This window comes from Azolla caroliniana, unplaced genomic scaffold (genome assembly GCF_043228905.1).
Source record: "Azolla caroliniana isolate FFs.n. ecotype wild unplaced genomic scaffold, voAzoCaro1.0.p SCAF_8, whole genome shotgun sequence".
NCBI lineage: Eukaryota > Viridiplantae > Streptophyta > Polypodiopsida > Salviniales > Salviniaceae > Azolla > Azolla caroliniana.
This window is the reverse complement of record NW_028230443.1, coordinates 19293318-19306476: the sequence shown is the minus strand read 5'-3', so window position 1 is coordinate 19306476 and position 13159 is coordinate 19293318. Positions and strand designations below refer to the sequence as shown.

General features: G+C 36.4%; 1 protein-coding gene across 1 annotated transcript; it reads left to right on the top strand.

Annotated features, from left to right (window-relative positions):
• Positions 1-6261: 6261 nt before the first annotated feature.
• LOC147861267 (putative ubiquitin-conjugating enzyme E2 16) lies at positions 6262-12778 on the top strand. The gene is made up of 6 exons (XM_087323881.1): positions 6262-6343; positions 7947-8050; positions 11106-11208; positions 11302-11365; positions 12146-12234; positions 12386-12778. The coding sequence occupies exons 1-6, from the start codon at positions 6326-6328 to the stop codon at positions 12479-12481; spliced, it is 474 nt and encodes a 157-aa protein (XP_087180007.1). The 5' UTR covers positions 6262-6325; the 3' UTR covers positions 12482-12778.
• Positions 12779-13159: the final 381 nt, after the last annotated feature.

Genomic DNA, 13159 nt, shown 5'->3' with positions numbered 1-13159 from the left:
AGTAAGCATTGTACATGAGGGCAGGGGTGACCACGGTGTTGAGAACCATACTTTCATATGATACCTTTGGAACTGTGCCTGGTGGCTTCTTCTTGGAGTGACTCAATGCTTGGTGGTTTTGCATGCTAGTAAATGTGACTTGTATATATACATAAGAATCCAATACAAGTTCCCCTCCCGATTAGGTGAAGGCATATTGTGAGTAGTGTCGTTGTGGGGAAGATAATAGGCTTAGTCTTTCCTAGCTTTATTGTGATTTGATGTTGTGGATTTGCATGAGATTTCGAGACCAACTTTACATCATCAACATAAGAAGGATGGGAATAGGTGTACGTAGGTCAATTCTCTCATTGCCTCCATGATATTGTCCACTATTGCATCAATGTAAAGTTCGTAGAGGGTAGGGGATAGTGGAGATCCTTGATTTGCCCCAATGGTGCTTTAAATTACATTAGAAGACCCCCATGGACACCTAAATCGTTCAAACTCTTGCTCATATAATGCAAGAGATTAAAGCCTCTAACCCACTTGTGTTAAATCTTTATTATTGTTGAATTAAAGTTCTAATTGAAATGAAATTGTACTCAATAAATTTGAGAAATGTGAGGGGGTAAGAAAACATTATGGTAGATTCATTAAGTTTTTAGAAAGTAAAGGTACAATGGTGTGTTTTATGCTAAAAAAGACACAATATATTGATACTCAAGACATTATTGGTTCGCGAGCATGTGTAGAGTTAAAAGCCTTTTGAAGAAGGAGCCTCTTTATTGCCTAATACTTACCTTCTGTTTGCTAAATATTAAAGATATTAAACATAGTATGAACCATACGTGCATTCGCTTTCGTGTAAGAAAAACACCCTCAAGAATGATAAATACCATACTTTTGGATTAACTATTTATTATGAGGTAAATAAGCCTCAAAAATGAAAAAAAACATTAAAAAATGGGGAAAAAACAAAAAAAACACACACAAGAATGTTTGAATAACATTCGCATTCGTTTTCCAACGTAGGAAAACGAATGTTATGCTAGACGAACACGAATTTTACATACTATAATATTAAAAGTTCATCCTCGATGATTCTTGAATCAATACTAAGCCTTGACAAAAGTGTGTGCAACAAGTCTCTAAAGTTGAGAATCCTTTGATAGCACGTTAAGCTTCCATGTAGAAGGATCAAAAAATCTTGACAATAGGGAGGTGAAACAATTATCGTGAAAGTCACAAATGAAGACCAAATCACATATACTACTCACTTGGTGGTCAAAAGCGCGCATGAGACATTGTCGAGGAACATTTCTATCGTGAAATATATATAATAATAATAAAGCAAAACATAAGGTTCCACTATTTTACCTATATAATTAACATTGAAGCTTGAAATTAATCATATTCCGTTGAATTTATAAAAAAGGACACTAAAGGAATAATATATACAAGATTACTTTGCTATTTGATGAAACACAACCCTCGCTATTTGAATAATGTCACCTATATCGTTGGTGCATTTTAAAAAGTATTGATTCTAACACCCTGTAAAAGAAAGGAAAGTTGACTCATTAACCAAATATTTAATCATAACAAATCGATGCCTTGATATAATAATAGAGCTCTTAGGGAATAATGGGCGAAGTTCACCCAAGAGGAACAATTCATCTTAGAAAACAATGAAGCATAGAAAAAGCACCATGTCACGCATTGCCAGTCTTATTCATTTGTGTATTTGATCTTCTCAGAAGTTCAAATAAGTATCTATACATTAATGGACATTTACCCATCATCCACTACCTTCGATACAAAGCTAATTCTTAAAGGTTTCCATTAGAGTTAATTTAATAGACAACAAGTTACAACTAAGTGTTATGATCTCCTCAATAAAAGACTTCTTAATCCTTTGAATTAGAATCTTGTTGCTTAAATTAATGCATCCTTCATTAAATTGCATGCAATTGTACTAGATTTCCACAATTAAAGACCTTGATACTTACGAACCGACCCCTTAATTTACTAAATGGCATGTCGTTAATTAAAACATACAAACTAATAACTAAATCTCGTAACCCATAGAATCATACACTTATTTCCACAATTTCACGTGTTCCAAAGCTAAAACATTGACCGAGCATATATATAGTCATCGTGTGAGAAGTTAGAACAAGGCAACAAAAAGCATTCAATATTTATGAAATAAATAAGTGTAATCCCACGTTTTTTATAAAATACATCTCTGTGAAGATTTCCTCTCGAAGATTGTTTGACCAAACTGTAGAGGGAGGGAGGGGAGGGAGCCTAGAGAAAGAGATAAGAAAGAGAAACTCATTGTATATGTAGATAACTTTTCTGGACGTACCGAGGTATCCAATCCCATATGTTCCTTTCCCCGACATGTTTGCTTGCTTCTCAAAGCGAATGATGACCAACATATAAGGCCAACTTATACATATATACCTTGGAAAACTCCATCCTTCTACACCTTTCATAGTCTAGCCTAAGAGTTGGCATTGCATGCCACTGGTGGAGTCCCCTCCCCTAGATTAGACAAGCCCAGGCAGGCCAAAGGAATCACCAGTAGTCTATTAGACAAGCGGCACATTACGAGCCACCGACACAAACAAAGAGAGAGAGAGAGAGAGCGAGAGAGAGAGAAATAAAAGAAACAAAGAAAGATATATTAATGTCTTTTAAGGCCAAAATTGGCCCATGAGACAATTGGTTTACAACAAAATGCCATATTTACCCATTCATTGAAAGTGAAAATAAAATAAAAATAAAAATAGAGCTTAAGCTAAATAGGTCTAGTAAAATAACAAACATCTTCTACAATGAAATGGCTTTATATTAGGCCTAGTTTCATTTCCATCCAAGTCTCTCGAAAAGAAGCGAGAGGTCAAAGGGTTTCGATGTGGATGTGGCCCCTAGTGGTCCCAATGTAGAAGGTACCCCAACCATAGCTTCTAGTCCGCGTAGCTCACATTCCCTTATCTTCTTAATCGTTTCTACTCCATGTCGAGTTGTTTTGAAGCCCAACATCCGAGGGCGTTTGGTTGTTCTTTGCATTTCTGCTTCCTCAAGAGAGAGGCCAAGTGGCATAAGTGTATCCACATTCATTGTCTCCCCTTGTTCCTGAAAAATTAAACTACTTACATGTTGATGAATAGTAAAAGGGTTATGGTTAACACTCTGTAGCTTATTCTCCCTATATTATTTTAGCTCTAAGATATACCTACCTAGTCTCTTTATATTCGGGGTATCTAATAGTTTGGATAGGGTGGGAGAGGGTCCTAATATGTCTTGCATATCGCCCTTATCTCGGCATAGGTTGGACACTTGCATGTAAAGTGATACTCATCCTCTATCTCTATGTGACATAATCTACATAGCCTTTCCTCTCTAGGGACTCTATTAGCCCGACCATTCTTCAATCTCAAGTTGGTGAGATGATATCCTAAGTTGTCCAATGGCCACCCTTAGTGCATTTGATAAGAATGTATCTAGATATCTTGGTCATGTAATAAAACCTAACTTAGAGAAGTGCAAGAAGTGTTCCTAATAGTACAACATTTTAGATGGGAATGGCTCTCGTGGGGTGATCCATGTATATTGGGTGTAAATTTGCCATATTTCTTGGTATATTACTTTATTACAGTCTTCATTAGATATTAAAGTTTTGATCAGTCCCATGGTTGTACTTAAGGGGAGGTAGGTTATTAATGTCTATGCCATTTGTAAGTAACCAACTCACTACTATGTTATACCAAGAGCTAGTGTCTCTAGACGCATATAGGGATCGAGAGAGAGAGAGAGAGAGAGAGAGAGAGAGAGAGAGAGAGAGAGAGAGAGAGAGAGAGAGAGAGAATGTGTAACAATAGCAAACAACAACGGGCTTAGTGGACATCCTTGCCGCACGGATCTAGTAAGAAACACTTTCAGAGTAATATTGTCAAATCTTGTGGCCAGTGGTGATATTGTGGGTTTGCATCTTCCTTTTGGTGGACAATTGATGGCACAAGCATTGACAGATGATTCTTTTATGTTTTTACAAGCCTCAAAAGAAAATCTTAAAAGGAGTACGCAAGTTTGGGATCAATTTGCTTTGGCTTTAGGGTTGTATATAAATTGGAGGAAGTCTTGCCTTATTTCTTGTATAGAGAGGGATTTGGAATGTTTGGGATGGCGAGGGTCAGTGATTACACGAGGTTCAATTTATCGACATTTGGGTTATCCATTAGGAATTGATGTTACAAATGTTCAATTGATTGATTGGATTGGTAGTAAATTGAGGGACAAATTTATGTATTGGAAGTCTCAATTATGGCCCTTTCATGTACGACTCAAAGTGGTGCAGTGTATCTTAATACCCATGTTATTATATTTTTTGCCTTTACTTCCTTGGACTAAGAAGACATTACAAAGCATGTTACAACTTATTCGGTTCATGTTGTGGCGGAAGGGAGAAATGATGGGAGTTACATGGATTTCATGGGACCATTTGGCCGCTCTTAAAAGGTTAGGTGGTACAACAATATTGGATTTGGAAAGGCATTTGATGGCTCGTAGATTTACATTATTACAAGATATATGTCAACAAGATCAACCATCGATATCTATGATGCAATATTTTATTGAGCATGAAGGATTGGTGCATGGGAAAACAAAGATTCAAGCATCATGGTGGTCACTAATGAATGGAAGTATTCCTCTAAAGATTCGACATTCTGTATGTGGACAACATTTGGTAAGATCATGGCGAGATGCATTATCTCTTTTTGAATGGGGACCATCAAGTGATCGAGAATATTGTAATTCATTACAAAATGAATTGCTTGTTTCTTCTCAAGTGTTGTTTTGGCATGGGAAAGAGAAGTTGAGATCTCAATTCAATCGTTTATTTCAATTGGGGATTGTACATTTGGAAGATGTGGTTGATAATGAATCTCAAAGGTTGTCAGATTTTGATGATGCCAAGAGATGGTTATGTATTCCCCCAAATTATGGATTTATTTGGGAGAAATTACATGATATACCATTGTTGCAAGGATCCTAGCCATTGAAAACCAATTTTGCACCTTGGGTAGATTGGCGGTTACAAGATGGTACACACTTGTTACAAGTCACTACAAATATATTGTATCATCATGCGATGACATCAATATCTTGGCTATCTCCTAAAGCAACGAAGGTGTGGAATGTATATAAGTCAGCTGCAAGGTGGTGGAATATATTATAACATAGTTGGCATTCCCATCTACCATTTTGTGCAAAGGTATTCATATGGAGAGTCATGATTGGTGGGCTCCAATTAGGTTCGGCCTTAAAGAGACGAGGACTAGGGTCTGGCACTTGTTTCTTTTTCACTGTTCCATTGGAGGATAGTACACATAGGTTCATTAAATGTCCTATAACGTGTACCATTTGGAAGTACTTATCGGACATTTGGCAAGTTTTAACTCATTGTTGTTTGAGACCTCAACAAAGGGTTTTTTCTCATTATGTTCAAAATGGATCAAATGATGAGATGGAGATATTGTTCCAATTTTTACGTTACTGGTGTCTACAACACAATTGGAATATGCGTAATGCTTTCATGTTTGATAATAGACATGGGGTGAAAGCCTATATATATAAAGAAGCTTAAAGGTATTCTCATGTGGAAATTTTGGATGTTAGAGCATGCGGGGATCATTTCCTCAAATGCATATTCGGGTTTTTTAGTAGCATTACAGAACGTCCCTCTCCCGACACAGGCATGTGATAGGTAGAGGAGACTAAGAAGTGTTGTAACTAAGTGGATTTTTCATACAATGTGCTTTTACCAAAGAGAGAGCATGCGGGGATCATTTCCTCAAATGCATATTCGGGTTTTTTAGTAGCATTACAGAACATCCCTCTCCCGACACAGGCATGTGATAGGTAGAGGAGATTAAGAAGTGTTGTAACTAAGTGGATTTTTCATACAATGTGCTTTTACCAAAGAGAGAGAGACAGAGAGAGAGAGAGAGAGAGAGAGAGAGAGAGAGAGAGAGAGAGAGAGAGAGAGAGAGAGAGAGAGGCATGGATCTGGTGAGGAGACCTACGGAGCCTATGTGTGTTGATCGGACAAAATTTGTTTGGAGACAGGAGGGTGGTGGTACCAGAAATCTCATGGAAAAGAAGAAGAGAAAGAGAGGGGTATTTTGGTAATTTCCATAAAATGCCCCCCCCCCCTAAATAATAATAATAATAATAATAAAAATAAAAATAAAAATAAAAATAATAAAATTCCTGAATACAAAGTCCCAGAAAATGGTTTGGATTTCTGAGCATTTCTCATTTCAGCAAAGCAATGGGTTCTTCATCGCAGGTCTGTTCTCTCTCTCTCTCTCTCTCTCTCTCTCTCTCTCTCTGTATTTCTGTGTTTATAGTTCCTCCTGATCTGTTCCCGCTCCGATCTGATCAGAAGATCTTTTTGTTCCGACAAATGCTGTGTGATTTCCCTTGGTGGTAATGGTACCCGCCTTTTGTCGTTTGATAAGACCGTCCCGTTTCCAGCACGACTCTCAACAGTCACATACATCTACGGATTCCTCAGCTCTTTTTATTTTGATGTCAGAAAATGCTCCGTGTTTTTCTCTCCTTGGATATCTTTCTTGGAGAAATCGTTCTGTACAGTTTCTTTTTTCCTTTGGTTTTTATCACAAGCTCATAACCCTTCTATCTAATGGAAAATGGAAAATTCCTGTTGTTTCGATGGAAACTCGTCTTCATTGTTGGAATCCGCTTCGAGAGTTATTGTTTTTATTTCCTAACAATCTTGAATTAGATTTCTTATTTCTGGAAATTTATTTCGTTATGTGAAATCTTTTATCACAATTCTTTGATCTAGAAATGTATTTCTTGTTATTTGTTTCCTAGAAGAGTGTTTGATCAACTGAACGATTTTTATCTAGAAATGGTCTTCTTGATTCTGGAGAGTGTATGCTATTTCTTGACTCACTCTAGAAACTAAAAGAGTAATTGATTCTGGAGATTTCTGCACATTCGTTCTTCATAGATCCGTTCTAATGAGCGAACAAAGCTTTTGACCTAGAAATACTCATTGCAGAGAAATACAGGAATGTCTTTCGACCTAGAAACAGATTTCTTGATTTTGGAGTGTTTTAAAGTAAAGATCAATAAAAAAAATATGAGCAAAGATTTTGGTGTAGAATTAAAAATTCCGGATTTCGAGGTAGGTTTTAATCTTTATAGATCTAAGTCAAAAAACCGAAAAAGGCGTCAGATCTTTAAGTTTCTTGGTTCTGGATTGCTGTTTGAAGTAAAGTTGACCTTTATATGCTCATTCCTAAAACTGATCAAAGATTTTATCTAGAAATTAGTTTCTGTATTCTGGAGAGTTTGTAGGAAACTCTGTTCTTTGTAGACTCAGTATGGAAACTGATCAAAGTTTCTGATTGAGATAGTTTAGGTTTCTTGATTCTCGAGAGTGGTTAAGCAAATCCACTCTCTCTAAAACTGAACAAATCTTTTTACTTAGAAATCGAGTTCTTTAGTACTGGGAAGTCGAAGAAAGTTATGGGTTTTTTTACCCATTTTAAGATTGAGTTAAGATTTTGATAAAGAAATGAATTTCTTAATTTTGTAGACTTTCTAGGAAAATTAATTCATTGTAGATTCATTCTCAAAACTGAACATCGTTTCTGATCAGGAAATATCTTTTTTGATTCCAAATATTTTTTTGGCACATTTGCTCCTTTCCTAAACCTGCACAAAGAGTTTGACCTTGTAATAACTTTCTTGATTCTGGAGAGATTTTTAGGCAAACTTATGTATTGATTGTTTGCTCTAAAAAAATGCAACAAACCTTCGATCTACAAAATCAGTTATTGATCATGGAATTTTGAGCCCTATTTACTCTTGTTAGATTAATTCTAAGAGGATTATTTTTTCTTTGTTTATGCTGTCAGAGACTGAGCAGAATTGCAGCCAATCGCTTACAAAAGGAGCTCAAAGAATGGCAGCAAAATCCCCCTACTGGATTCAAACACAACGTTTCTGATGATCTTCAAAGGTACTTTCCTCCGGGTGAGTCCATTAATTAGATCTATGCGTGTTTTGCTTCTTTCTGATAGATATAGATGAGCATGACGTACTGAAAATAAGGAGGCCAGGCCCAGATATGAAAATGTAAATTAACACTTGTTAATTCATGTTCCATGGTCTTGTCTGTTTACCTGTGTAGGCTTCTTATGTTGACCCCAAGGAATTTCGTACTGACCCCAAGGAATTTCGTAGATTTGCCTTGTTCTTTCCTGGTTCTGTAAAAACACCTTGATTAACATCAGTGGTGCCGGGAGGAAAAGCAAGTCTCTCATGAGTGACGTTTGGGAGGGTCACTGCGAAACTCAGAATAACCTTTGTATAATAACTAGGTTCTGTTTCATTATTTGTTATAAAAGGACGAACTGTTGCATGAAATAGAGGTTCTAAATCCAAGTTATATACTGGTGACAGAGATGTTGTCAATCATCAGTCAAAACTTTGATAGAAGGCTTTCATATTCTTTCTTGTCAAGTATAATTAGAATATTTTAGTATTTGTGCCTGTGCTGCTCTATCTGTTCTAAATTCAAGTTATATACTGGTGACAGAGATGTTGTCAACCATCAGTCAGAACATTGATAGAAAGCTATTTTATTCTTTCTGGTCAAGTATAAATATAGTATATTAGTATTTGTGGTGTGCTGCACTATCTATCTGTGCTGCACTATCTTTTTTGGTCCTCTCTCTCTCTCTCTCTCTCTCTCTCTTTATTTCTCTGATTTTAATTTACAGAAGTGTAGATAGCTTTTTTAAAGTCATCGTGATTTGTTTCAACTTTTAATTTTTGTCCTTCTATGAATATGCCAATGCCATTCTAAAATAATCAATTTGTCCTACTCGTTGAGATCACCTTTATTGTAAGGAGGTGTTATTTTGTTTGCTTTTATTACATTATGTAATCACTATTTTATTTCCATTTTTATTTGCTGCATTTTAATTTATTTTACTTGCTCCTCGGAAATCTTGAAATTAGGCAATATGACATAGAATGGAGGAGCCATTGTCGCAATGGTCCATAGACTGGAGGAGCCAAGATCCTCAGGCCTTTGAATTGCCATGTTAGTTTATTTAGTATTGGATTTTTATGTTTGTTCTGGTGTGTGTCCAATTGCCAAGTTGTGCCTTATAAACTCGCTTCAAGTGAGGAGGCCCTATGTAAATGTGCTTAAAAGTTCTAGGTGACAGGAAAAATGAGGGAACAAAGATATTTATTTTTGAAGAGGTGACATTTGATGACATGAGAGAAATTTGCCTCATGCGAACAAACCAAACCTCTTTTGATGAAACATCGAAATTCAGTTGTGGAAAAGAATTAGCACTCATGTTAGATAACGAAAAGCTGTTGCAATTATTCATGGTTAACTGCTGGTTTGATTGGAGTTTTACAGCCCTTTTGAAGTTCTTTAGGTGGGCTGGAGTTGACTATGTTAATTTACTGTAATAGTTATGATCCCCCTTGTGCAAACCTGCATTAAATACCTTACTGAGGTGAGTGCAAGAAAAAGACTGTTGTTATGCTCATAAAACGGAAGAAGATTAATTAGTCTTGGTCAGACACATCCACTGCTCGTTGGATCTGGTTTTACAGTCAATTTGTAACCCTCAAATGTGTTCAGCACCCCTGAGGTGATCTCATAGTTCCTATCCGATGGGGATGATGGGGTGAGTCTATGGATCTTGATTTCATCCGCTACATTGTGCCTAGGGAATTGATGTGAATATTTCAAGTGTTATCATTATTTCCTGGTATTGTTGCAGAAGAACCCTTTTTGTGCCAGCATCTTGAGATTTCTAGTAAGCAGGCGAAATTTTCTTGAATAATGTCGCTAACCGCCCCTTGCTTGCTCACACTACCCCATACATCAGATTGCATTCTCAAACTAAAATGAAATATAACTACCAGAATTGTACATCCTAAACATCCGTGAAAATACTTGATCCTTGTGAAGTTAGATACTCAACACAAATGGATATAACTCATCTTTGAAACAAATCACACAACATCTTTTGCCCCCTAGATAGAACATGTAATTGTTTCAAATACCTTGCTGAGAAGCATTGTCTTCCCCAAAACAGGAAAACAAAGTAGCTCGAATAGATCTTGTAAATCCTTCATTTGATCCTTGTGAAGTTAGATACTCAACAGGAATGGATATGACTCATCTTTGAAACAAATCACACCATCTTTTTTCCCCTAGCTAGAATGCATAATTGTTTCCAAATACCTCGCTGACTTCAATATAGATACGTAAGAGCAGGGACATATCTCACCAGACAATGAGTGAATGATGCCTATGAACCTAATCCATATCTGATGACTGACAATGGGTTGGGGGGTGGATCTATGTTCTCTCCCGGCCAAAGACCTTATTACAAGTTGTCTTCATCCAGCTGAAAGAAATCAGGATGTTGATTCAGAAGCAATGATGGGTGCAGGGGCTCATTATGGTCATCAGATCAACATTAATAGAACTTCTCTTTGACCGCATCATCCTCGAGCTTCAACACAAACTATGTTGCAGTTGGCTTGTTTAACAAGTACAACATCACGAGGGTACTAAGTTTTGCATTGCAAAGAGTTCACACCATCACAGCATAGACTAAAAAGCCTCATCTGATGCATAGTGCATACAGCAAATAATGGGTCAATTCTTGAATCTCTTCTCTCTTATGCGTTATTCTGTAGCCGCACTTTGATATCTGGTTCCCCTTCTAAGGGATTTTGTAGCTGCACTTTGATATCAGAAGTAGATAAAATATGTAATTTATGTGCTCCATTATGAACGATAAGGTAGGCAGATTTTGTATGCTATTGAGTGAACAATTGACAAGTGAACACCTAGAAAAGATAATTTCTCTGTATTCATATGTAATTCATATGTGCTCCATTATGAATGTTAAGGCAGGCTAATTTTGTCTGCAATTGAATGAACAATTGACAAATAAACACCAAGAAAAGATAAGGTAGGCTGATTTTGTTTTACCTGCGTCATACCTTGGCTAAAAGTTACTAATTGATTCTAGATGGACGATAGAGGTTGTCGGTGCTGCGAGTACTCTATATGAGAATGAAATCTATCATCTTCAAGTGGATTTTCCAACTAATTATCCCATGGAGGCACCTCAGGTATTCAAAACTGATGGATTGATTATGTATAAATAATGTCAAATGTGTTTTAGGATTGAACCAACCAATATCTAACGTGGAAGTGGTTCACAGGTCATTTTTACTCAGAACGCACCACTTCACCCTCATATATACAGTAATGGACATATATGCTTAGGTGAGTTTTTGCCAAGTTCACGTTTTTGGTGAGTGATGATAATTATAGGATCTTCTTCACCATAAACATGGTGTCTGCTTTATAGAGAGCCTTCCCCTCTGCATTAAATTCTTTACTATTTCAAGTTCAGATTCAATGTTTAGGTTGATAGTCTTAAAGTAATATGATAAATTCGATTTCCATTCCCTCACCCTCAACCCCTAGTGATCAAGTCTTCCCTCACCATTATGATTTATTAAATATTTACTAAATAGAAACCTGTAGCCTTATCCATGCTCAATTAATATCATATACACAGAAAGGCAGCCTAAAGTTAGGCACAATCCTGGAACATGTTATTTATGTGTCATGAATCAACCTACACTACGAGCTACTCCATCGCATTTCTGCAATCAATGATTGCATCCCTTTTCTTGTGTAGATTTGCATTTTTAGTAGCTTTCCCATAGCTTTGTATTTTCTTCTCAAGAAGAGTACTGGAGACAAGAAATGTTTCATTTCATTCCTCTGAAATTGATTTGGAAAGTTTCGCAGTTGGAAAGTTAGTAGAACCCTGAGATTTTGTCTGTATGAATACATCTTATACATGTATACATCTATGTAAATATGTATATGAATATAAATATGTGTGCGTGTGCATTTGTGCATGCATATATATGGTTGTGTGTGTATGTACATATATTTATAATTTTCGCTCTTTCACCAACCACAAATGCCTATATCGTGAGTATTATTCTTGGATATTTTCCTGATTGTGTTTTTACTTGTGCAATCTGGCAGATATATTATACGATTCTTGGTCCCCTGCGATGACTGTCAGCTCCATTTGTATGAGCATATTGTCTATGCTATCCAGCTCAACTGAGAAAGTAAGTTCTAATGACATTTGACATAGTAAGAGAATTTCATTGCTATACAGTAATGTTAATCAACTATTTTGGTGCTCCCAAATTTCATGAGTTTTTTCTTTTCTCAGGATGCCTAATTGTAGATGTGAACTCTCATTTCATTTTACCACAGGTGAGGCCCGCGGACAATGATCGATATGTTCTTAATTGTCGGAATGGCAGGTCACCAAAGGAGACAAGGTGGTGGTTCCATGATGACAAAGTGTGAAAAGCAGAAAGCGACATGGATGTGTAATATGATTTGTGTACTTGCAATGTACTAGTAGTAATATATGCAGAATTGCAGAAACAGGAGAAAAATTTCTTGATTCTTGGCTGTCTCTGTAATTCAGGGAAATATGCTTTGACCTTAAATAACTGTTATAAATGAAGCAAGATTTAGAAGGGTTGTGTGTCACTTTCTATGACTTGATCACTATGTCTGGTTATGGATGGACACAACTTGATCTTGAAATTCAATAAAGTTGTACGTATTACACATGAAACTAAATGCAGGTTCTGTGTGTACCATGGAAAAATTCACTACTCTGTTTCCCATAAATGGAATAGATCTCTGAATATTTATTCTTGCAAAGCAATAATGATGTGTAGATGTGTGTATGTTTGTTGTGTCATGGTTGGATTTGGCCTTATGTGATGATATTTTATCAAAGTTTTTGGTTCTAACTAATAAATAATCAGTCTTTCCAATTGGTAGTGATTGCAATATTTCCTCTTCCAAGGATATTGATGTATCAAAGTTTTTGGTTCTAACTAATTAGATCCGTCTTTCCAATCGGTAGTGATTGCAATGTTTTCTCTTGCAAGGATATTTGATGTAATGCTCCTTCGAAGGAAGCAATTTCTTAGATTTGTATGTGAACTTAATGTAGTTAGGTCAAGGTGA

What these genes read in the sequence shown, in the direction of transcription:
- LOC147861267 (XM_087323881.1), top strand. An exon ending in GTTTCTGATGATCTTCAAAG is followed by an intron (nt 8,051 to 11,105) that starts GTACTTTCCTCC and finishes AATTGATTCTAG; the next exon opens with ATGGACGATAGAGGTTGTCG. An exon ending in TATCCAGCTCAACTGAGAAA is followed by an intron (nt 12,235 to 12,385) that starts GTAAGTTCTAAT and finishes ATTTTACCACAG; the next exon opens with GTGAGGCCCGCGGACAATGA.